This window comes from Varroa jacobsoni, unplaced genomic scaffold, assembly GCF_002532875.2.
Source record: "Varroa jacobsoni isolate VJ856 unplaced genomic scaffold, vjacob_1.0 scaffold_705, whole genome shotgun sequence".
Taxonomy (NCBI): Eukaryota; Metazoa; Arthropoda; class Arachnida; order Mesostigmata; family Varroidae; genus Varroa; species Varroa jacobsoni.
Genome location: NW_019213607.1, coordinates 144,334 through 171,359, shown reverse-complemented (window position 1 = coordinate 171,359; position 27,026 = coordinate 144,334). Strand labels below are relative to the sequence as shown.

The window sequence follows — 27,026 nt, the reverse complement described above, 5'->3', positions numbered from 1 at the left end:
AATTATTTTTTCAAGCACGTATCGTCTCTGTTAGTACCGATATTCTATCGATACCGAGCTAAAGCACTCTGTTGTACAGTAAGATGTGCATAAGCTGTGCGAGTTCGTAACTCGATTTCGTATAACTGTATCAATCGAACTTAATCTTTCGACTCGTCACGACATTAACTTACATTTTAGTCGACCGCTTGCGCTATTTGCAGTGTGCCCACAACGCACTTACGTCGTTATATGAGCGATACTTGGTAATGATAGGCATCTTCGCCCCATAGCTTTATGTCGTGTTGCCAATGGCTGCAAAATGAATCCAGCGAAATAGCAAATCTCGGCAGATTATAGGTGGTAAAAGATAGAGAAATATAGTAGTGGTAATGAGACGGACCGACCAGCTTGTGCTTGCCGAGTTTCGTCTACTATCTGCAGGCAACAGCGATGGTTAGCAACAGGAGCCTAAGGTAGACGACGGACGAACTGACTGTAAAATAGAAGGGAAAAAAAAGGTCGGCGGACGGGAATGAGAACTTTCTGCAACCACTATCATTCCAGCCGGCACCAGAGTGGCGTGTTGACCCGTGAAGATTCTCAGGATGGCGGAAAGTTCCATGGTTGCTTTACTTCGGGATGGCGGGCTAGGACTGGCCGAACTTAGCCAAGCAGCCGACAGCTGAGCTATGGGTCGGAACGGGTGGCTGATCTTTTGCCTTACTCTGTTCACCACTGATCGTCGTACGTACAGACGGCACTGCCGCATAGGCAGTATCGCTATACGTTTACTGTTGGTGATTGCGGTTCCATTGCAAGCCCGGTGGATTCCGTAATGCTGAGTAAGGCGTCGCCAACGTCGTCTGCTGGTAGTCGCCGCCTTTGTCGCAAAAACTTTTCCTCCCCCGTCCTCTCCTTACTGATATTGAAAGTCATGCACGGCTTGCGTCGACACGCACTGGCGTGATGCTATCGATGCAGGCGAACCCTTTTGTTGGAAGACAGGCAGACAGGCAAGCCGGTCGTTTTCCGGCTTGGTGTTTGGGTGGTAGTGGCCGCGGAGAAACTGGTACTCTAGCGTGTCCTGCAAACATCACAACTACCATGTGATGTGTCCTGGCATACAGGACTTGCGTTGGAGCCGGAAAGGGTCTAAACGGTTGGTCGATCGGTCAGTTGACGAGACATAAAATGGTAGAGCCTGCGGGAACTTGTTGTCCGCATCAGTTTTTGGCTACTAGTCACCTAATTATCATAAAATATATACTCTGATAGTGGACGATGAGCACAATTACTTTTTTGGAACCCGTTTGCATATGCGAAGAAGGAATTTATTTTCACTGCATTGGAAGCGCGGAAACACGTAATTCGCTCTCGAGATAATTTCTTGCCTCCCTGATACATATTTATATACTTTCAGTTATATTATAATGTCATTGGGTTTTTGTAGCAGATTTTCTATTAATCTGGGTTTCGACAGAAACAATCAAAACATCTTATTCTAGATTAAATATAGGTCTTTATCCATGTGCAACATAACAGAATCAATAGTCGTAGGAATAGCTACACATATTTGTTTCCAACTTAAATTCAAAATTTCCTAAAACACGTTATCAGCCGTGTGCTAAATTTAAACGTCGGTTGATCTGTTTAGAAACTTCTCTTTATCGGTCTAAATGTTTATGACGTCAAAATAGAAATTAAAGTGTAATAAATTACTTTATCAATAAAATTGCAAATACAAGACCGCATAGATATGCATGGGCCGAATTTTTGCAATTTACGTTTAGGCGTACATTTAACACGACGGCACACAGCTGCGTGTCACCATAATCCACATAAGGCCAAAATTATTGAACGCAGCCACTGCCGTTTACTCGCACATGGCAGAGAGTGTATTCTTCGTCGGCTGAAGCTTTTCAGTGAATCGCTGACGGCTCCAGGCACGCCATTGTCTTTTCCGGCAGCGTAAGGGCGTTCGTCGAGATCCTGCTAGAATCCGTCTGCTATCGCTCACCAAGTACAAGTAAGCGAACTGTGCGTGAACATGGAGCAGGGCAGGGGTGTGGCGGTAAGAGCGTCAGTGGTGGCTTAACGAGAAACGGAAAGCCCGCCACTGCGGAAGACAAAGTAAACTAAAGGCCCCCTATTTCTCAATAGTGAAACTGCTGGCCATAGGCAAGATGGACTGCGTAGCAGGGTGCCAACGGGCGAAAAAGCGACCACCAATAGTCGGAAAGATGTGATGGCTATACCGACAGAGTACTTGCGAAAGGGGTTCTAGCCCCAGAGGGAAAATCGGACGCAGAACTACAATCAGACCACAAAAAGCCGAAGCAAGCTTTAATGCAGCTGTCGCTATGGCGGCAAGCTTACGCAGAAGCAAGATCAGCCAGCAGAAAAATAGCTGAATACAAACAGAATAAAGACTCCCCCTTTAGCCATATCAATTCGGCCCAAGTCATTGGTATTGCCACTGTCACAGACGCGGCGCGAGCCTTTGCCGTCGTCCTGTGTAATGACGCGTAAATCTGAAAAAGGAGTAGCAGCAGGAAAGGCACCGTCGACGGCACCGCCTCATAGACGCATTGAGGAGCAAAGCAGAGGCGGCGGTTCAAGATGAACTTTTCCGACTCAAGATGGAACGAAAGGCTCGCTGGGTGACGTCTCTCGTGGAGACACACAGCGCGAAAGCCGTCTCAGCCGCCACACGCGGTAGAAGCATGTGCCCGGAGCATCAGTAAGGTGCATACTGTATTGTCTTCGCATATTGATCATAAGTCATCTTTAGAAAGAGCTGGCTTTCAGAGTCATGTTGTATCTTTTGGGTCCCTCTTCACCACTTTTCGTTTGCCCGGGTCTCTGAAAAAAAGAGGAGCGAGTAAGACAGAGATGTTAGACGATGAAAAGTGCCTTAAGTTCCCTCGTTTAAAGGTGGCTGTCTGGCAAAATAAATGTGGTGTGCCTGTCATGCGGCAACAAATACGTGACGCTGTAACACCTCCTTTAAAATGGCATTTCGAAGCAACGGAATGAGAGAAATGACAACTCAGTTCGGGTTACTCGAGAACACATGATCATATTCTACGCAAGTAAGGCGTAAAGTGCCTCAAGGGGACTGTTTAAGTAGCAAAAGGGTTCATTTGGTGCGCTTGAATATTGATCAGACTCCTCTTTCATCACTATTATGATGAGCCTCGTAACGAATCTCACTTCATGAAGGTGCTCACACAGCTTCAACGTAAGGACGAGATTTTCTACCTTGTTGTTGTGCTTATAAACTGCATTAGTAGTGATCCGCACATTGGCTGTAAGTGAAGCATTTGGCTAACCTATAACTTGCAAACGAGTTCGAGTCACGAAAAGTACTGAGTCTTAGTAAGCACAATGTGTATCCCGAAACTGTTACTAAGTGCACAAACGTCCAAGCAGGGACTGATTAGGTTATTCTAATCATCTTCTTTAATTTGACAGGGGACATCTTTATAGCATCTATGCCCTTGCTGTACAAATTTCTCTGAAGCCGCCCACAATGGGAAGAGCTCAAGACTGCTTTTTCCAGATAAGTTTTTCGAACTGTTTTATTAACTAAATATAAAACTTCTTCTGCAATAATGAAAAATGCTACTTTCGGCTAAAAATCGCTCATTCATTTTTGTTTGTAGCCAATTGGGCCTAGTAGCCCATTCCTTTTGTTCGACTAAAATGAATTCTCTTCACGAACCCTAAGCAAATAGCTACCGAAAAATTTAAAAGATAAGCTAGAAGCGCATATGAACACGCCAATACAAAAGACTACCATAAACATGTGGGCCAGAACAAATACACCAGGACGTTTGTTAACGGTATGATGTAGGTTACATACAGAAAAAAAGTCGCTTATGGATGACCATTCATACTTTCGGTCTGAGAGTATATATACATATCCTTTGTCTATAATAGGTTGAAGGAAATGTATTTGTTAATTGTGTTCGGCCGCGCTTCAAGTAAGACGCATGTGGGTAGAGTGACTGATCTGGAAGTACTATAAAACAATTACAGTAGGACTTGCGTCAGTTGGGTAAGTAGTCATATTAACAATGTTAAGGTTACGAGCTTACTAGGACGTTTTAGAAGACCAATGCGCGCCATACTTTATCATTAGAAGACATTCACCTTTGAAGGAAGGTAGACTTTAAGGTCAAAATTTCAACAATAAATGACGGATTTCTCTATGAGCAAACGAAGAAAAAGATTTTTGAGTACTTGCTATGAAATTTATCTCAAAATTATAGATTCTATGAAGACCCTATTCGTCTAGTATTTCTTCTAATAAAAACTAACTTCGTTTGCTTGTAACGTGTATTACTTCTCTATGAAAGGCATTTTTGCAAAAAATAAGTGGAAGCCTAGAAGTCATTGCATAATATTTATCAGTAGCTAACAGATCACACTGCATGTTGACGGGCGTTGAAATTCAAACATTCGAGTGCGTTACACGTCGGCTTCCTATAATGCGTCATATACTTTATCATGTCAATATTTCCGTCAATTTATTTCAAAGCGGCAGTTGCTGAAGGCGGTCCTCGGTCAACTTCGCTTGCATAATAGTTTGACTGCCTGGCATTTATCGTCCTTCCGCTACTTCAGCTCCGTGCCGATCCACACTGAACGCTCGATAAATTCTTAGAATAAATGCCTTAGTGTAGTTATGGGCACGGTAATGTTTGTTATCATCTTGGATCAAGCCTCAAATTGCTGTTTTATTGGGACAGTTCGGCCTTTTTTCTAAGGGCAAGTAGGCAAAGGACCGCTCTGTTTCTGTTCACAGAACCTTTTCTTTCCCTGACCAGTTTCATAATGTACTCACCTGTGCAAGCTTGGACCATATGGGGAAGAGCTTCTTTCCTCGGTTGCTACGACGACTATTTCTAAAACATACACAAGTAGACAACGGACACATGCGCATGTACATCGGAATGTAGGAAGGCTGTACTAGGCTGACGCGCTGTAGTCCAAAGGGCCCAAATGAAGGTCAGTCCACCGTTAGAATGCTCGAGAGCTAGCGGTGTTGAGAGATAGGGCTGAGTGCGTCGCGCTGTTCTGGCTGGAAGCAACCTGCCCAACCACAGGCCGACCACAAAATCAGCAGGGATGGTAGAGGCATGGCAAGCTATGGCAGTAACGCTAGTTACACCGCTAGTGGCCTCGACGAACGATCGACCGAAAGAACGGACGGTCGGCGGACGGAGTGGTCTATCGGGCCACCATCCAGCAAAAGGAGACTGGCGGGCGCATGGGCGGGTAACATCGTTACGCTTAACCTCTTCATCAGCATTCAAGCAGGGGATGTTGGCCTTACGGCTGACTGGCCTCCACTGGTAGCACCAACCGGCCCTGGCTCGGAAGTAGCCTCGCCTCTAGTCGCGGTTGACTTGCGGCAGAGAACGCGTGAGAGAGAGGTCGCCTGTTCGGCTTTTCGAAGCTCTCGGGTTGCCTTAATGCTGAACAACCTCAGTCTTCATCGAGCTTCGGCCGTAATAGAAGCTCGGGCGAGCCGGAAAGCCACGGAGAATCAGGAAGTCCCACAGTTAGCCTGTTCACACAGCCACACATACATAGTGCAATGCATGGTGGGGCATCCACCGATTTTAGCGTAGGCCTATACGACTATGTAGAATGAAGAAGGGGAGGTCATAAGCAACGGGTCACATTGACGAAAGTGTAGTGGACCGGGGGGCCAACGTTAAATTTAGATTTTAGCTGAGAGGCGGACGGGCGGAAATTGCGAAGCTCATCTACTAAATACACACATATGGAGGCGATGGGTGAATAAAGGGAGCGACGCGGGTATTGTATTAGAGGCACTCCAATATGTAAGGAAGGTTAGCCAGGCGTATTCGCAACTGAATGCTATGTCTTCTTAGTTTTCCTGCTTCTTCGACTTATGACATCCAAAATGAAAACTACCAACTGCGACTTTTTTAAATTGAAATTAAGATTTCTAATAGCAAAAACTTCTGTTTGTGCCGTAGATGTGTCATGATTTTTTGGGAAGCGCAAAAAAAACAAAATAAACAAATAGCATCTTTAGTGAAATAGAATATAAGCTGGGCAATTCATCGAAGTTTCAACTTTGAATCCGTGACCTTTCCTAGAGAACTTTTTTTTTGCCTGAATACTGATTCCTTGAGCAGTGGTTTATTTACCTGGCAGTGTATACAACAATGCTCCAGTTCTTTGAGCTGGCGGCAGAGAGAATATGCCTGTTTCATAATTACACATTTATTTAAGCCATCATAAATGAATAAATTTAGATATCAACGAGAAGACAACTACATGTACATATATATACCTCTCCATTGAAATCTATTAAGTGATGCAACCGCGGTTCCTTATATAGCAACTCACCGAGGGCTGCAAGCTGGTAGGCGTAGAGGGCGTAATGATTTGTTGTTGGGGCAGGAACGTTGGGTGATGCGTCTTGCCAGCCACACATTAATCATTTCAATTAAGCACGTTAACGGAGAGACAATAGTAACCGGTAGCCTGCCGCCGACGGTCATATGACTCGTAAAGGACATACAAGGGTACGGTAGGCCAGCGACAGGATCTACAAGATACCTCACAGTTGCGAAGAGGTAACACCGCTGGCTATACAACTGCACGCAGTACGATTTGCGAAAACAAGGATGCTAAGCGTCATAGAGCGAGAATAGCCCCCTCCATCCACCCCCCGATAAAGAGATAGACATAAACAAAGTCAAAATTTTTCGAAGGCGGCGTTTGCTCAGTCGCTCATTCAGCCGGTCCCTCTACTTCCCAACAAAGTTCCCATACGGCATCTACTCAGCTCGGTTAAGCTCTTGAAGCAGTTCTTCGATCCTCTCCGTTTCACGTTGCTCGCGTTTCTTACACTCAAATACCTCACGCTTCTCTATTCTATACTATTACCAAGTACTCTCGATAAACTAAGGCTCCTTAATTCCAGCCGGCCCGGCAACCACTCTTTAATGTGCTCAGCTACCGATTCCCGGCTTACTCTTATGGCTCGCACCCACTTGTACACTCAGCCATTCATTCCCCAACAGCCGCTCCGCTATTCGACTAGAGGTATTGCTAACGGCCATCGGAACAGCGTTCAATCGGTGCGCTTTTGTGGGACCTAGTGGTGACCTAGGCTACGAGTAATAATCTGCTAATATGGAGCTATTACTGTAAAGGTCGCCTCATTTTCTACAAGACCGGTTAAATCTACGAGGCCGTTTTAGTAGCCACTGTCATGTTGAACACCCGGCGACGCGTCGGTTTTGGTAGTTTAGTCGACAGTCACGTTCAGCATTGCAAAGCTCGGCGGGCCTTACTTCGGCCTTCCATGACGGCCGCGGCAGCACAAACGGTTGATAGCTGTCATTTTTCCACTGGCAAATCGGTATCTGATTCAGCCAACCCCGGCAGTCTTTCGCGTGATCCGAGCGGGACCTTCACACAACTTCGCATTTTTGTGACCGTAGATATACTTCAAGCAAGACTTCGGCCGCTTGGTATCCTGTCGACCTAGACACTCGCCTCATGTTACCGCTTCGGCGCGACTTCACTCTCGTTTCGATGCGAGGTGAAAGCCGAAGTCGTGTTTCGTTTGTCACTGTGTGTTTTTTCGGGGGTCGTTAGTGGCGGAACGGCGAGGCCGAAACGAAAAGCGTTTGCTGCTGCTGCGCGAGACGGGGCTTAGAGGAGCGGGCAGCTGAAACTCACAACGTCTTCTCCTTTCTGGCAACGAGGCATTACACCTAGTGAGACGAAAAGGCGACACCACATGCGTACTCCTTCGTTCTACTAATAGAGAAATAGAGCGGGGCAGTCTCAGTGACTGACAGAGGAAGCAAGGGCGAAAAAGCGAAAGTCAATCCAGCCAGAACAAGAAGGTAAAAATTAGGCAAAGGAACAAGATGGCATTGTAAAGTATTGCTCGGTATAGGTGCTGAAACCATGGCCATTGTTTAGACAGATAAATAGTTGATTTTGTCCGGGAAAACTTGACGCTGAGCTTATTACAAACGATAAGTCTTTCGTTTAGTCAGTTAAATGTTTAATGTCCCGGTCTTCCATGTCGGTAGTAAAAGTGGTTCAAGATGCAAGATTGCCTCCTATCTAGTATCCACTTGAAGTTTTCCTAATTTTCTGCGGAAAACGTCGGCGGGAGTATTAGCGATTAGGAAATCTTGTCCAGAAAATGGTGTTTCTTTGTCTACTAGCTGCATCTTTGTAGATGATTCTTCTTAAGATCGCTTGTTATCCAATCTTTTGGCGAATAGGTATTTTTCTATATGTATTTCAGAAGCCTTGTCCACTTACAGGTGTAATAGTTTGATGTTCATATTTGTAGGATGGCACTGGCCGTCAGGTAATTGTATTTGCTTAGGACCCGTTCTTTATATTTTCGTTTTATGAGTCGTTGTCCTTTTTGGCGGCACAATTAAGTGAACAATTTCGTTGAGCGCTTTAAGGCCACATAATTACTTTGACGGACAACATCCTTCTTGTTGTCAACCGCATAACAGAATCACTACATACTTCTTTTGACTAACTTATTAAATAACAGGGCTCCATGCCATGAATACTATGTATAGTAAAACATGAAGGCTCATTGTACTAGCGTACCAATAATAACTTATCTATTCGAGTTTTAAGGCCATTTCATAACTTCGACATTGTGCTCACACATAGATGTTATTATAGATAAATCAAACTACGAGGACAACTCCAGGCCACCTACGCAGAAGTTTTCTCGACAGATGGTAACAGGTGCGCTGACTCCCATAGATTACTACTAGTAGCCGCCCATCGCAAAACTATAATGCCATACTCTTGCATTAATCAGTATTGTTCTTAAATGGCTATTATCGCATTCAATAGCACATTGCGCCTCAATGGGCGCACTGCTGAGTGTAGTTGGGTATAGGTAGGATTTGAGGATGACCTTCATCCTAAGCAAAGTAAGACAAAGGCCAATCAGCTACAACGATGATCGCTCATGTTACTTCAAATGTACATCTATGGTCAATTATATACTATAATAAAATCCTGATATACTATTATCCATGTATTCATTCGCCTAGAGAATAATGAACGTCAGCTTGTAAGTTTTCAGGACTAAGTCTTCGTTCGAATATTTCGAAAATCGAGCTATGCATCGTACGTTGAGTGGTATTTCGAATCCTTGCTGCTGCACAGAACAACGAAAAATTTAGAATAGTAGTAGAAGAAGAGAATAGAAGTGAGGCCTGATCATGAAAGGCAAACAATAGACAGCCAGGACCAACGAGCCCGGTAGGCAGACATAAGCGCTAGCATGTTGCGTCGACTGTAAAGGGGCTGATTTTCTTGCAAGACGGTTTTATCTTCTGGTACTACCTACCTTGCGAGATAATAAACAGCGGACAGCGAAAATATGACATCGGTCGGTTTGATATAGTTCATGGCACCCTTGCACTGCGGCGTACCCACGCGCATAGCGGTGGTGGGGCTGGTGAAGAAGCGGCGAGAGCTATCGCCCTCTTTCTTTCCCTATAGCACAAACCTATCGAGCCCCCTGGTCTTTTCACGATCACTCCCGGGATTTGCCCAGGCATACAGCCAGATAGCGCGGCATGCAAATTTAAGGTCGGCTCAGTGTTTCCTCTCACTAGATATACTGCTATGCGTCTCAAGAGACACGCTAGATGAGTGCGGTTGCTGGGTGAATTATGAGTTAAACAGCGTTTTCTATTCACTAACGCACTCAGATATACGGCGTATAATTCAACGAACATGTTCTAAGTAGTCATCGCAGATATAGTCAAAAACATAAAAAAAGAAAAGAATAAAATGACGAAAACGCTCCTTCCAAAGATCCACCGCTCAAGACCTAAATTCAGAGTTCAGGTTGTGGCGTAAGTGTGAGCAATGTTTCACACAGATACGCATTAGCTCACAAAAAGACAAACAAAAAGTTATCAATACTGACGTTGAGCCGACAAAGATGGCAGCGACCAGGCTGAATTTGTTGGTTTTACAAGTTATCTTCTTACATGATATCGGCGACGCGTTGCTGGCTCAATTTTTCAGTCTGATGAACGTTACCCACTATATTCGACTTGTGCTGAACCTATGTCAGCTACCCGGGTTTGCAGGTACTGGAGCAAACGTATAGTGAAGTTAAGATCGTTATCATAGCGGCGGGATGTCTAGGTGCAGGTTTGATACAGATATGCAGCATCTGCCCAACAGATGCTGCCGCATTCAAACAATGATGTCTTAGCCGCAGCCGCGTCCGCCGTCGTTGGTCATAGCAGGGAAGGAAGCTCAAGCGAACACCTCCTCTGCGAGCAATCTTTTCGAATGAATGCAATGTTCAACGTAAGCTCGCTTTCCAGGGCAGCGGACCGAAAACTGGTCGGGATTTCAGCTTACTCACTGCGTAAAGCGTAGCAGTTGGCCGAGACCGCGCAGCGGCTCTGCGTCGGCAACGAGACAGGTGGCGATATAAATAGTTTCCCGAAGGGCGTATACATTGCAACGTTCGCTATTTCCGATGCAATCCAATTACTTTCAGTGACCCACAGGGGCCACTGAATCACTGAGCTAGCCTAACTTTCGCCTCCCTCGACGCTTGCTGCCACGATACCCGATTTCTCGTCCATCCTGAGCGTCGTTCCGTTCCATATCGTATATATGTCTAAGAACGAATTCTGTTTTTACGAAAATAAACGACTTTCCGGGTTCGACAGAACACCGATAAATCACTTGGCAGATATCCTGCACATAGATTAAAAAGGAGTCTTTAAAAAAAATATTATATATATATATAAAAGAGTCCGTAGTACTCACTCACGCTATCAATAGTTGGTTGCATAATTAATTACAAAGCTTTGTCAATTAGCCCATTAGATAGAAACTAGTTTCTACTATTAGACATTTCATATGTCCCCTACAAAATTACGAGTCTCTGTTAGATGCGTTGTATCGATGTACTCTATCAGGATACGATGAGCTTCGGAAATGCGTTTGATGTCTATTGTATATTGTCTGACCTATTGACCAGATTTCTTATACCTTTCGCTCGATACCAGAAGCTGCACGTTGGTTTCCATAGTGAAATAGGGTGCTTCCTGTTGCCACAAAAATGTTCATGTTGTCCGGCTTCGGCTAGCCTAAAACAGCAGCTGTTATAATAAATACAATGATGTTTATATCAGCGCTGATTCGAAGAACATTGGCGCTTCTACAGCTATCATATATAGATACCTCTTTTTTCCTCATCATTTCTTTAAATACGGTAAGAAAGGAATAGCAGCAGATTTGGGTGTTATTCTCCCGTATCTAATAACAGGCTGTAAAAGACAACCCACAACCTAATCGTCGTTGCTAATGCCCTCGACGGTAATGATGAGTTCGTATGAAAACACACGATATCACAAGTTCATTAGTACAGCTGGTGCATGGAAGTGATGATCCATATTGCGTTAATTGTAATCACAACTTAAAACTCTCCTCTGTTTTTTACTTCCTTCCTCAAGAAGTAACACGCTCATCTCCTACGAAATATTCTGTCGTGGTCGATCATGGACGACGCGTGTAGTCAGCATGCATTGGGCATACGTCGATGTAAAATAATGCCCACCTTGGATACCTGTAACTATCCCGATGTCACTACTACGTATATATATATATATAAAGAGGCGCAAAGATGTTAACGGAGATGGGGGTTATTGGTCAAAGAATAGCTTGTCCAGGCCACTTTGAGGGACTAAATGAGCCAATGAATTAGCAAATGAGCTAACATGGAGATAGAGAAATAGAGATCTAGACTTTGTCTAGATTCTGTCTAATGCTGCCTACTTTGGGAAATCTCAACACGGCTACACCTCTGGCTTTTGTACGATGAAGTAGTCTTACTTAGGGGACAGAATGAACACTCCAATTAATAACCAGGTCCTGTTTAGATACCGCTACGGATACAGCGAAAAGGAAATGGTCTATATTACTAGGATATTTCGATAAAAAAATGTATATAGACTAAGCAGCATGTTCAAATAAATAAATATGGATGTAATAGAGAAACACTGGAATTTTGGGCTTTGCGGTAGTGAGCCAGCGGTGAGCTATCAAAGATCTGCAACAATAAATCTAACAGCAATCAACCCTTTCAGTGTAAATTTGTTAAAAATAGTAATGAGAAGTCAGCGCCAAAATTGTAATTGTCAGATCGTCTCGACAAGCACAGAGATTTTAACATGACGGGTTGTTGTAAATAATTAAGGAAAGCTTAAATACATTACCCAGTTCTCAATTGTTGCTCGGACAGTGAGGTGTCGACATGTGAGAACAAAGTCGTTCGGTTCATCGCTCCCTCTGCGTACGTTTTCTCCTGCGGATCAAATCTCCACTGGACTATGACAGGAACCGACCAAAAAGCCACGGCGCAATCTATCTGGGGTGGCGGTATAGATCATTGCCGCAGGGCAATGCAACACGTCGTTCAACAGCGGTCGGGCTGTATCTAGCCAGGTGAAACACATTGTTTGATCCAAATCGTCCGTTTCCCCCTTATTTCCTTCCGTGTTGTCTGTATAGTGTATACTTCAGCTCTAGCATAAGTTAGCGTCTATGTTTCGGTCGTGGAAAGTGGTAGGAAAAAGGGGCCGGCGCCTGTCCTCTGGCCGCTGCTTTTCACGTCTTCAGAGGGCACGTGTGCTGTTGTTGCTACTACTGTTAGAAAGGCAGCTGCACCTGCGGGTGCTGCAGCTGCCTGCCACAGCTATGTGAAACTGGCCACTGCCACGTCAGCAGCGTTCGCTTGCTGCTGCTAAAGTGGTTTATGGTTGTTCCAACGGCAAACGGTATTAGGGCACATAGATAAGACTTTTCCTATTCCGTACGACGTAGACATACCGCCGAGCCTACCGTTTACTTATACTTACCTTGGCCACGCTGTTTCCATCCAAAGCCGCCCATCCATCTACAAGCGAAGAGGATGAATGGTCCAAACGAAAAGGCAAATCGAGGGGAGAAATAGGACGGGGAGCGGGAGAGTTGCAGGGGTAAGGAATAAGTAGCATGGCGAAGGAGTAGCATGAGGTTCCGAGATGACCAAAGGGCACTGTGGGATCAAGCCAGCGTCAGCCGGTGGAAGTGAGAAAGGGACTTCCACGAAGTCAGAGGCACAACCAGTAGTAGCAACAGTGATAGGCAACAGTGAAGAGTACCTTAACACGCAAAACCAAATACAGCTGTCCTCTTCTATCGCAAACGGGATTTCGACTGCCTGCAGAAAAAGCTGAAGAGAGCCGTCGGAGGGGGGTGACAACGGGATCCTCCAGCCTATTTCCAAGAGTCTTAAGACTGGATACAGGCCAAAGGATGGAGTTACTTCTAGTCGTCATTGGGGACAAAAGCGTAACGGCGCAGCCGCTATTTCTTCTGTTGGGGCCATCGTCGCCGCCATGGTCGAAGCTAGTTACCATCGGTAACTTGGTTGGACTAGTCAAAATAATGCGACTTATTCGTTCTCGTCGTCACTAGTATGAGTGAGCTGAAGTGGTGGCCGTTCGTTTGGAAGCTAGCGCCAAGTGTCCTATGGGTAGCCTTCAAAGACAGTTGGTGGCAGCTAAGGCAACAGACTGGCAGTGCAACGCATAGAGGTCGGCAGATTGTCTTAGGTAGACAAGGAACACCGAAATGGCGCCGTCTATGGTACGCTTCCTTTCAATACAGAATCTGCCATGGCTAATATCAGAGGAAAAATGAGAACGATAATGGCGACAATAACTGGGGACTTGGACAGTTCGAACACATTAGTATCGTGCAACTTGTTTAAAAGGACACGGTTTGTATGTGTGCGTATCACTGTAGCCGTTATTAGTATTCTGTACTGTTACTTCCATCGGCTCCACACAGGAGTTCGCTCCTGTCAGTTCATTCGGCTGATTTGTATAGGGCGACTGTAGCGACCCATTTGGAAGAAAGACCCAGAGATTTTGGGGAAAGGCAGAATGCAAGGCTGAAGGAAAGCAGAAAAGAAACAGTAGGACAAAGTAACAATGTTGTAAATCAGTACGAAGTGCTTCTGCTGCCAGTTAGGCCTGTGAGCGAAAAAAGAACCAGTACAACCAACACCTGCTGCTAAGCCCTCTCGTTGACCTCGTATTACGTTCTTGCCCCCGTTTCTCCCTTTGCTTCCTCAGATCAGACGGCCGAGGGTCAGACTAATTCACTTCAGGCTGAATAAGTCCTACCCAACTGCCTTCCAGCTAACTCTGTCAACGGTACAGTAGCTGTCAGCAGAAACAACTTCCGGTCGTCAACATGCGTAGAATTAAACCATTCGTGAGATATTAGTAAAAGCAACTTCCTTTCTCCGCTGTTATGACCGCGTGCTGTAATTCTGCTGATTACAAGACGTGCTTAATCATATTTTATTCAATAACAAATAGCTAAACATTAATTTTACAACACTGTGCTCCAATGACTGTTACGAGACGATTGATATGTAAGATGTTGTTAATACCCCCCGTGGGCAATTAGGCTTTTCTATGAAATAATACAGCCATGCAAATTGACGTCTGTCTTCCAGAAGAATAACATAAGTTTTGTACGGGAAATTGTTTCTTTAAGTGAGTATTGTCAGTTTTCAGTACGCACTTAACGCGCTGTCCCTAGTTATACTGGAAAGTATTCGCCGATAATGGCCCAAAACAAGTGCAGGTTTAACGTTTGGCCTTGTTTAGTCGGGCTTGCACGGTTTGGCCTTTTCCCACACTCTGCTCTCTTTATTCTAGCTAGAACACGCTGTCGATGTATACACCGTTGAAGTTACAGCTCTTTGAAAGTGTGTGAAGTATATTAATGTGTTGATAAGCTTAAACATCGACAACGTGTAGTATGGTGAAATTGCCTTATTGTCATTATGTAAACTCTCCCAAGAACGCTTATTGTAAGCTTAGTTAATCCTATAAAATCGGACGAGGAATGAAAGTGCATCGCTTCCTAGCGCAGTATAAAACATACGTATGATTAGCTAGAGAAGACACAGATTTTCTCAGGAGAACCTAATCCTTATCTAAGTTAGTGAGTGATAGTCAACAAGTCGCCTCGGGATGCTGGAGCCGTTGAAGTCGGGTCGTCATAATCGGCCGGCCTCGATATAGTTTTCTATAACCTCATGTAGCCGTGTGTAAAAAGTATCTATGATACGAGCAGAGCCTAGTCATTAGGAGTTTGTTAAATGTTGTGCGGTGGTTTCATTAAAGCTACAATAGGTACACCGAAAATTTGAAACGGAGTTTATGTAACCTTGACAGTGATTACTTAATGATAACAGTATAAGACATAATTGTAAAATTGCGTAACTCGGGTTTACCAAGCGGCAAGCGTGTATGATCAGCTACGGCTTTCAAAGATTCTTATTTATGCTAAGAAATTCATATTTTCACATATTTCAGGTGAAAATTCGACTGCTTCTCTTGCTGTCTCTGTCGGGTCTATAACAGATAACAGCGCCCCAGTTGGGCGCCACTTACGCACGGAGCAGCTGCGCTGAAGTGGAGCACCGGCTCGTGCTCCATTAGATCTGAGGGGATGGCTATAGGCTCACGATCCGCTTGCCATTTGCAGTCGTTCGCGTCTCAGTCAGGTGACCCTAAGGTTCGGTGGCGTACCTCTTTTCGAGCAGGAAATAGCGGCCACAGTAGCTGTCGATGGGCCTACAGCTGTTGGTTAGCACTTTTAAGCTTGCTCCTACTTGTCTCGCTTGCTCCACCAGCGGGCGCCACAGAACCGAAACGTGTTGCTAGTCGGAGTCGAAGCCCGCGCAGGACTTCCTCAAGACATGTTATAGCCCAGTCAACATCGCAGACACAACATACTTCAACAGTAAAGCATTCGGCGAGCGATCACAATCACAAAGCTCCACATCACCTTAATGTAAGCACTAACAACGACAACAAAATGTTGCAAAGCGGTTTTGAAAGAAATAGCTGAACGAAGTGATATTGACTAAATAAACCATTTTCGCTTTCTGATTATGTTGCATTGAACAATGTATAGTAGCTTAGTTGTGCCGCATTTATCTAGAGCATGTTTTTTTTTTTTTTTTTTTTAATCTTCATAGTTACAGGGCACTGTCATCCACTCGTAGACTTTTTCCATACTACTGTCACCTATATATTATATCTAATAATATGTACAATGCATACCCGTGAACGCATGCAGATTTGACAACAATAGGCGTTCGTGACGCTAACTACAATCTTCAGTATCATACCGAGTAACAGCAAGACTTTAAACGGAAATTAGCCATGAAGCTGTCCTGAAAATCCTGGTAACATGTAAAATGATCTAGAACAATTGAAAAACTAGTACAAATATTAGATGCGCCTAGAATCGAACGATAAGCTAGTTCATGACTGCAAACTACGGTGGTTTGTGGTCATTTTGAATAGGTTACACAAATAGGTAAAACACCGCTAGTGCCGCTAAAATTCTGCTAGCAGTCGTCAAAACTAATCTACAGAAGAAAACAGCCGTCAGTCAGGCCGTTACCCCTCACTGCGCCCTCCAATACGTAATTCTGGGAATTATCGACATCGGAAGGCTTCACTGCCAGCAATAAAAAAATAATAAACATTTTATTATGGGTCTTCTGGCTGATGTGGTCTCACGGCCTGCAGAAGACCGCTGAGCTAGCGAAGTGGAAATATGCTACCATGTTGAACTTCTCGAAAATACGTTTTCAACGAGAGCCTGTGTATTATTGTCCTGGTATGTTATCCAGCAGGTTTGTAAATTTCGCTCTTCAAGAGTACTGATGATATTTACGTGTTTATAATCCTTGAAGGTTTACCACGCATAACCCGAAGGGTAAAGCCGTTACTGAAGCCAGTTGCAATTTCAATAAAGTAGCAGCTGGACCGGATTGAACACTATAAAAGCCCGATGATACTCCAAAATGAGAAAACGTGTATACCAAGTGAAGTGTGTATATCCGTACACTTTAATATTAAATTTTGTTCCAGAGTATTTGCCGCTTATAGGCCGATGAGACTTTGTAGCAATGTGCGCGATTGAAATGAAAAGACCGGAGTTGTTTCTACAGGAAATTCTGCCTACAAGTGACTTTATGTCATATTTTTTGTTTTATATATGTAGCCTATAGCTACTACAGATTGTTACATGCAATATGCTACGTCCGCGTTGCTATATGTTTCCTATTTTCTATGCTAGCATCAAGTGTTAGATGTAACAACAGGAAAAGCACACAAATGATATTCAGAGTGTCCATAAAAGCCGGTCCGCTCTTTTCGTATATTTTCTTCATAGAGGATTTGCTCTATAGGGGGAGAGTTTAAAACCACTTACCTATCCATTACGATAGCTGACTTTGTCGAAGATCGTCTAAAAACATTTTTTGACTACGGGAAAAAGAGGTTGTTGACCTAAGATACTCTCGAGGTCGCTGTTTCTTTGCTATGCTTTAAAAAAGCTTTAGCGCAACGACCGCACAATCTTGAAGACCCCACAAATCCGTCGATAGTGTTCTCTCTAGCGTTTTTTCTTTAGCTGTTCCATAGTGTGGGCTAAGTAGAAGCTCACAATTGGCACACTACTATAGCTAGTCGCTTGTTGGCTCGGCATTATCAATATGGCCACCTTTACTACCTAAAATTTCCTTATCACAACATACATCAAACATAGTAGCGCCTACGCTAAACAACATACATGCTTCACTGCTTAATTAAATTATCGTTTCACTCCTAAATGTCTTACTATATCCTATCAGCATTTTAACCCATTACTGAAAAAAAGCTATGGATTAAAATGGACCAATCGTATCTGAGTGCCAGCTTGAGACTTATCCAAGCTAAGGTGCCGCCTAACTTTGTATATATAAAGAAGATTATTCTCGTTGTTCTCGGCTGTTCCTTGTGTGCGGCATCTCGATGAAGCGCTTTTATGCGGTTGGCTTCCTGGCAGGCCGGTCGGTGAACAGATTACTAACATTTCAATCGGGAAAGATTAAGGAGAGCAGTCGGAGGAGGACGAAAAGCCGCTCGGGGGGCGTCGAGAAGAGCCCAATAGTAGGAGCTGAGGGAATGGGAACGAAGATCGGATGAGGCAATGGCAAGGGACGACGTTTTTGTTAGGAAGTAAATAGGAATACGATATTGGTTGTTTTCGCTTTGGGCCAACGAACGCCTTGGTTGAATGAGTGAATGGGTCAGTCGCGGGAATGGCGAAAGACTTAGACAGGCACGAAAAACAGGCCAAAGCAGACTTATTGAGGAGCGGGCAGAGGCTCATTATTTAGTGAATAGGATAGAAAACAGGATCGGAACGGCGGCTGTACTATTACTTTGTCTTTATCTGCCCTTCAGAGTGCGCTATTTCTGGGGACGTCTGCGGCCCTACTTATATATATTGCCCCCGGTCATTATTATATCTGTGTGCAGATCCGACAACTATGCTCAAAACCAAGCTTTATACTAGGTACATTTGAAACATTAGAGATCATGAAATGTTGGCTTTTGAGGAAAAAGTATGTGATAATGGCGAGAGTTTCAAACAAACAATTAATTTATCCCTTTGCTGCCGTTAGAATGAGCAACAGGACAAACATTTCATAGGAATCCTAACTAAGGAGAAAACACTGTATGATGACAGAATTGGATGTCGGCATGTGAATGTTACTGGACTCGTGAATTTTCTACATCAGGAGAATACTTCGATGCCTTTATGAGCTCATAAGAGTGCTCGAGTGACAGTACTTCATGTACACGTCAAGTTCTTCTCGTATCATAGAAAAGCTGCTATGTTCAACTATTACTATTAGTAAACACAAACGATTTATTTTATATTTTGAGATCGATAGTGCGAGCCCTACGACAGGTCTCAGGACAGTTTGGCTTAGGTCAGTAGCACAGGTTCTGTGACGGTGGGGTTTTTGCCACGACTTGCTTTATTATCGTGTTCTTTGGCATTGCAGACTAATACCGAAAATAACAAATATATTCTCGATAACGTTCTCAGAACCTTAGAAATCATACGCTTCCACTAAGGCCTTAATCGACTGGATACGTCTTCAGAAACTGCTTAGCGTAGACGATCGGCGGATTAGACGTAGACACTTGGATCGGTCTAAAAAGCTTACAGCATGTCGGCGACAAAAAAAAAAACGAACGAAAACGACTAATACACACTTGAGCTCGTATTGTCCTGTCAATCGCTAAACCGCTATTTTCGACATGTCCACATTGGATTCACTATATGCCATGGACTTGCTAGTAGAAAGGTAGCTATAATATCAGCCAGACGCATGCCTCGATGCGCATCCCCACGGCACTCTTCTGTTGCGGAATCATCCTTCATTTAAAGCAGGTCTACTGGCTTTCACATTGATGCTCGTGCTGACGCTGCAGCAGCAGTGAATACGACTATATCTGCTCCTGTCCTTGCTGGTCTACATCAGATTGCAGCGACAAAGTACAAAAATTCCCTGCGCGTTTTTGTATCCCGGATAGCCTGGAGGTGTTTCAGAGGAGCTGGATGGGCAGGACGAGGAGCAACTTGTTCACATTTTCCTAGGTTTACTTCGTGCGAACTGCAAACTAGGACGGGTTGCTGCAATTGGTACGAGGCCAGCTAGCCCGACGCCAGCAAAGACACAGCATTTGTGCTGTCATAGAGGAAACTTTGCCTCGGGCAAGCTTCTGCAGCAAAACGACTTTAAATATATTTCGAAATAGACATGCAAGTTCTTGGATGTTGGCAGAATTGGCACATGCACAGAGTAAGTGGCAAGCCGGAAACAGAGGGACGGGGAGCACGGAGTGTTGAGCATCTGCCTGTATGTTGATGTCGCTTTTTATATATGAAGGTTGAAGCAGCGCAAACGGGAGTAAACGTTCCTTGATATACATCAGGAATGGTTTTAAAAGGCGAAGCCATCCCTGTCAAGCCATTAAATGGCTTTCGGTCCACAAATACTGACCATACTTTATTTTCGTCTGTTTTCGATCCTCGTTCAAATTATGAGGTGAGTGGCACGTAACCGAAGTGGCCTACATGTTTGTATCTTACGACCCTGAGATACGTACATTTGGCAAGCATCCCGAAAGTGCTTGTGATGTTAAATAAATTTTTAGTCATACTAAATTGCCCCTCTATGCTGATGATCGATTAGAGAAATCGAAAATAGGTGAAGCTAAAGGTAGCATTGGTCTGCTCGAACTGTCATTTTAGGGGAAGGTACTAACTACAACAAATACTGGTACATAGTAAAGATCAAATGCGTTATATCTAACTAATTATAAGTAAATTGAGTTTCATCTATTTTCAGCAAGGGGCAGTCATTGAGAAGGCATCGCATCTCGAGTTGACTTTCCTTTTGGGCCATAAAATCGTGCTAGTGTGCATCGCACGGGGTATTCCTCGGCCAAAGATTACTTGGCTTAAAGATGGCGTTGAGATTGCGGGTCATCCGTACGTTCAGGTAGGAGAAATATACATTTTGAATGACAAAAAAATGGAGAGAGAGAGAGAGAGAGAGAGAGAGAATATTTTAAGTTTTTTGAATTTCTAAGCACATTTTTTTGTACAAGACAAGATTTCTATCTATTAGAGAATAAAAAAAATGACTTTTTATTAATAAGTTTAATGCGCTTATTCTCGTTGTTGAATATGTTTTTTCCGCCGATGCGTACCCCTATTGCTGTCAGCAGAAGTGGTCATAATAATAAAATAAAGATCCAAAGATGTATAATTTTTATTGAATTCACTTTACCATAATATTATAATACGCTTAACAAAACATCGTATGCCGAACAAAACGAGCACTACTTACATTGATCTATATAGCAACATGCTCAAATCTCTGACTTGCTACTTCATTTTCGCCATTTTCTTTGTAGATATCCGAATGGCTCCGCGAGGATAACCGAATCAAGTCCAAATTGGAGATCGATCCTGCACGTCAGATGGACTCTGGCAGTTATACGTGCCAAGCTGACAACAAGGTTTCTGTAGACCGAAAAATGTTCAAGGCCGAAGATTTCCCAGACCTTCCCCTAAGTTAGAGCTGACCTGACGCTCGCCCCTAAACACAAAAATGTCGTGGCGAAAGCAAATGTCATTTAAGAAAGAGCAAGTATTGTATAGCAAGTAAACGTATCATAATAGCTTTGCCTATGTGCTACTTCCTACGTGAAAGGCGAGGGCTTGTCCCTATGAGGTCCATGAGATGCTGTGCTTGCGGTACATGTACACAGATCCACATCCTAGAATGCCCGAAGCCACTGCCGCTGTCGCTGTCGCCGTCGCTATCACCGTCACCAGAGTTCATCGTGCAAATATCGCGTTCTCTGGTTGCCCCTACACCGTCGACTGATGGAGTTCCACGTCTCAGACACCAAGGCATTTGTTTAAGTTGGCCTTTGTGAGCTGCTCTGCAATAGCTCCTCTGGCTACATTTGTTGGACGTCCGCGTGCATCGTTCAGCACTTTTACTACCATACGAATCGTGGGAACCTAGTTGTTGCACCTAATCTATCCCGGGAGATCTCACACACACAGCAACGCCGCAGAAGTTGTTGTTGGCGTCGCCCGATCCAGGTGCATAGCTAGCCGAGTTAAGCACTGGAAGCATGTTAGTAGAGACCTTTACGGTCTTACTTCCTATCGGCGAGCAGGAGTGAAGGCCTGGGTAGTAACGGAGCAAAATTGAGCCAGCGAGCAAAAAGGGCCAATGGAATCATTTTCTTTCAAGGATATATAAAGATAGCTCTATCCTTCTGTACCAACAAGCAGCAAGAAATTTAACATGTGACCAGGGAATGGCCCAGATCCGTCTGTAGCCCTCGGAGAGTATTTAAGCTGCAGTTGGTTTTGGTGTGTAGTTGTTTTGTATGTCTTCCGCGTACGTACTAATGCCTTTTGCCCAGTGACCGATGTTAACGTTCGGTTGTTAGTTCGAGCGCCTGCTGTAAATAATTAAAGTGTACAATTATGTGTGTTATGTTCTGTACCTTAGAATATAAATTATTTACTTTTTAATTGTTTTCTTAGTAAAAACTTCTAGTCATATGATGTTTAATAGTCTCCTATCGTAGTGTACCTTTTTTCATAGGCTGATGCATATTGTTGATGTCCTGACACGCATCGAATATTTGCTAACTCGATAGCAGACACTTGATTGGGTCTCGACGGTCCCATATAAATGATCTAGGTGGTCTGCCTTTATTGACTATAGCGTGACCCGTTGTGAGTGACATGATAACTGTATCACACAATATTACAGTCGTGCAATATCGTGCGTTATTAATCGTTGAGTGGAATCAAGCGAAACAGTTACCATCGATGTGTGTAAAAGAATTAAACAGATCTGAAGCAGGCCAATGGACAGTTAACAAAAAAAAAAAAAAAAGATAATAATAAGACACGATTCTTATTATCAATAGAATTCGCGAACCCATAGCAAAGCATTGGCTATTGTTTGTTTGATAAATCGTGCACCGTGCAAACTACTACTGTGTCTTTGCATGATGATGTCTATTAATCGAAGGAAACAGTTGAGCTTAACTAACCAAATAAGGTCCAATGATAACAGCGAGATGGTGGTGGCGCTAAGGTCCTTGAGACTATTAACGCAACGAGGGCCGCCGCTGTGGCAAACATTTAGTTGGGTAAAGTATACACAGGCCGAAACAAGGATAACATATCATGTAGCGATGTATATAAGTAACCTGTACATGCATTACTTCTGTCAGTGGCAGAATTGTAAAGACACACAACAAAGTCAATTCAGCGGATGGATGATCACAGAAGCTAGAGGAAAATAAATTAAATCTTATATTACACGATTATAGTAATAATTACTGCAAGATATTGTCTGTATCGCCAATGCCACGTAGGCATTGGGCAGTCAATCGGCTGACTGGTATTGATATCGAAGGGCAAAAAAAGGCAACAGGTCGCAGCACTCCTGTACATATCACAAGCAGTCCTGAATAAAATGATGTGACTTAGCCAACAAAAGAGTGGGGGGCGCTAGCTCTGGGGTTTGGCGGAAGAGCAAGCACGGCGCTAGCGCTCATCAATAAAATAATCGAGCAAAAAATGTATTGTTTATTAAGTGAAACGGGATTATGATAATAAAGCTGTTTTTAGATATACACTAGGCGTAGTTATTTCAAATAGAGGGACGATATGTAATTTATTCAGAGTACGCTCTATGAAATGGGTGTGTTGATCTTACGTGGTGGCCGTAGTAGTGATTAAATACAGTGTAGGACCCGCTGCGTACAGGACATTGGCTGTTGTGTCCTTTTACGCGCTACTAGATTCGAAACGGAGTTCACGAACATATGCTTCGCGGAGCGTTGACATGTCGCCTGAAAAAGCTCGAACAAAATGATCGTTCATCAACTCTTAAGAACGCTTTATATGGGTTATAACGTGTTACGTGTTTATATGGGTTATAACTATCAGAGACAATCTTTAAATACAGTATCGTCTCTTTTTGGTGTGATCACTAGAAGATAATCGCCTTCGTCCGATACTGGGTTTCATTGGCCTTGATATTTAGCAACTACATTTGTTCGATGCTATATCGTTATTGAAATCACCGATTCCCGAAGTGAATGAAACCGTATCCTCTATCTAAGACAATAGCTTGTGGAATTCTTCGAAAAGTTATTCCCCTTAGATCATCTTCTTTGTTGTCTGAAAATAGAACATTTTTCCAAAACATGCCTCTGCTAGGTTATCTTTAGTGTCTGATCTGAACGTTTCAGATTGCCAAGGTCTCGTGAAAATTTTCGCTGCGGCCCCTTTCTAGACATGCTGATCGGAATTAACGACAGTCGACAGCCGAGACTGGTCATGCTAGTTTCTTCAGATTATGGGGTACTCCAGATGGATCGTCTGCCAATTACGATATCTGGTGAACGATGATCGTCCTTGTTGGAACTGTTCCAGCAGAAACTGGCCGTTTGCAATGCGATCTACGAGTGGCCTTTTGTTTAGAAATGCACGCGTATCGTAGCTGATGTTTGCCTCTATTGATCGCACAAGAGATTTCGACCATTGTTTGATGCTATAATGAATGCCTCCGTATATTTATAGAGCCACAAAAACGTTATTCTAGGAAACAGGCTGTACAGATATTTTAGATTTTCCTGTGTAAAAAATGAATTTATGTCGCGATTAAACACTACTTACCCGATGGTTCTCGAAATATTCCACTAGTTCTAGTAGTATATTGTACAGACATCTAGAAGATCGGCTAGGGCGTATAGACAAGCAATAGAAACCTTACGTGTGGTGGACGTTCGCACGAGTGCATATTACCGATAAATAGCTATCTCTATACCTATTGTTCTCCCGTAATAATACGTTTAGACGTTGCCTCTTCCCGATGTAAAGTATCATACATACGCGCCTGGATCAGACCCACTTCTTCGGTGCGCCCCGGCATAACAAATCTGTAATGATACTATCTAGGTTCAACGGTAGATAACGACACAAAAACATTTTTTTGCAACCCATCAGGTCGACCTGTATAATTATTCGATGATTTGCCCAGAACCTTGCCGTCAGGAGATGCTTTAACGCACTTTTCTATTGACCGCGATGATAACGTTAAAGATATAGAAGGGCATAGAAGCGTGCCATTAAACTGGAACGACGACGACGGCGACGACGCCGCCGCCGCCGCAGCAGCAGCATCACTTTGCTGTACTTCAGAGATGAGAAATTGGATTATCTAGTGCATGTACATCTAGTACAACGACTCTTGCTTAACTTTAGGCAAGTTAATCCAAAATACCATAATTGTAACTCGCTTATTAATAATTCAGCATTAAATTACTTGGTCAAAATGGCCTACCCGTTTGATGTTCCCGTTTGGAAAGGCCTTCGTTATATCTAAACGTGAATGTTACGTACATCATATTCACAAAATAAATTAATGGATTAGTTTTCTATATGTTACGACAATGATAAGTCGTTCATTGACGTGAAAGTTTTCTATTTGCAGTTGATGACTTGTCGGACTAATGGAACGTCCTGTAAGGCGTCCTGTGCAGTTAGATGGCTTGACCGGTCCTTAAACATTGACCACTATAGCGATGTAAGTAGGGAAAAGTATTTCTACCTTATCTAGGCTCGAGAGAGAGGTACTCTGCTCAACGAAATGATTACACCAAAATGTAGTTTCAGCATCAGCTTGGCTTTGTTCAGTCTGGTAAGGTATATTTTGAGCGCTTCTGTAATCTGCAGATAAGACGATGGATGATCGTCTATCCACTCAGCGTATACTCCGGTCCTCTATATATGCAAATAAGGGACCGAACCGCGCAGTTGAGTAGCTATATGGTAATCGAATGCGCCTGGCTGAAGCTCCCCGTACCGAATATATTAAAAATAACATTGAGACTAAAGTTAACAGGCTTCATCAGAAGCCCATTATTGTAACTATAGCGGAGATAGTTAATTTGCTGTCAATAGTGCTTAGCTCCCTCAAATAAGGCCTACCTCAAGAATTTAGATTTTCATTACCCGTTTATATTATAATACGTTTTAGACCTCGTGGGGTAACATTCGCTTTTAACTGTCCATATGCTTACTGTAGAGGCGTTATTATGTGTCTGCCGTAACGCCACGTTATTACGAGCTGTATGTCTACCTTTTTTCTTCGAAGGTAATATACTCTACCTGTGTCTATGAACCTGCATATTGAGTTCGTGCATATGAAATGCTCTAATTTAGCTTTCACTGTTAATTCCTAGGGGCTAGGTGGGCCCCCTGTTTCTTCTTCCTCTGTTTCACCGCATGGACGCCATAGGGACTTTGCGCATAAGGTGTAGACGATGGCGAGAGCCCAACAGGCAACCGAACGGTATGGGCCTGAATGCTTTGAGAAGGAGCGCACTCCCGAGCTCCAAGCTTCCATCCTTGTGGGCCTAAAACCGAGATTTAGTTCTTGGCGTTCGCAACTCCCTCGTAACCTGTTACAAAGATTAATTACCTACCCAGTTGGCTCGGTTCATTTAGCTTGCCAGAAAGGAAACGAACTGTGAGCAAGGGCTAGTATGAGAAGTGTGTTGGCCAGGTCAGATCTGTCGAGGAAGCACCTCGCGCTGTCCCAGATCGATGACTGAAGTTGGCCACTGCCTCAACACCATGTCATTCAATTGAGATATCCCTTATTTACTGTGATTTTAAATTTGCTTCTTTTGATGTTAGGACAGAAAACGAATAATAGTATTTTTGTTGATTTCCATCTAGCGCGTAGCTGTTCAGACGTTTTAGCCTCAGCGTGTTGTCAGGATTTAGCTAGAGATTTAAGTAAGACTATACCTGATGAGAGCTGATCCTCGTTACAGCATTGTACTCATTGCGGATTAGTACGATCAAATGCACCGCGTTACAACTCACGCTAGCTAATGCAAACATCTCAACTGGTCAAAGGTCTCACTAAAGATAATTCTATGACTATATGACCTTCATCGGTTCCTTCCCATGAAAACTGAGTACATATACAACAGCAACTTACATCAATGCCATATTAAAAGATTTATTCAGCCTGTAGGCTGCAATGAAGTTCGCTGATACGAAGGCCGACGATTTCGCTACTTCTCGAAAAAAAAATGTTGATTTTCCGCCCACGTAAGCAACGATATTTTTTCAATGGTACAACAATCTATTCCAGTAGTACAATAACCCGTATGAGTCTGTTCAAGCTAAAAAGAAATTGCAAGCATTAAAGATGTCACGTGGCTATGGAAACTTGTTCGTAATTTAGAGTGCGTCCTAAGTTGGCTTTATCTTTGAAGGTGACGGCTTCCCACTAGTTCTCAAAAATTTTACTGAATATATTTGAAACTTCAGGCAAAACGTTCTAATGGAGACAATGTATTCTCTTTCTACTGTAGTCTTCTATTATATTACGAGCCACTTGAAAACTCTTGCTATGGCAAAAAGGAAAGCATAATTGCCTTCCAACTGTCAGCACCGAGAGTGGTAAAAAATTT

At 43.5% G+C, this 27,026-nt stretch overlaps 1 protein-coding gene across 2 annotated transcripts in view; it reads left to right on the top strand.

Annotated features, from left to right (window-relative positions):
- LOC111262824 (uncharacterized) overlaps positions 1-27,026 on the top strand; it is a 62,071-nt gene that overhangs the window by 11,526 nt on the left and 23,519 nt on the right. Inside the window, exons 2-4 of one of the 2 annotated variants that reach the window (XM_022837393.2) lie at positions 15,444-15,924; positions 20,336-20,488; positions 20,907-23,165. In XM_022837393.2, the coding sequence (XP_022693128.1) occupies positions 15,580-15,924; positions 20,336-20,488; positions 20,907-21,071 (663 nt within the window). In that variant the 5' untranslated portion in view covers positions 15,444-15,579 and the 3' untranslated portion in view covers positions 21,072-23,165. Of the gene's footprint in view, positions 1-15,443; positions 15,925-20,335; positions 20,489-20,906; positions 23,166-27,026 lie in introns of those variants that run through there. The other variant, XR_015312056.1, reaches the window with a different exon arrangement.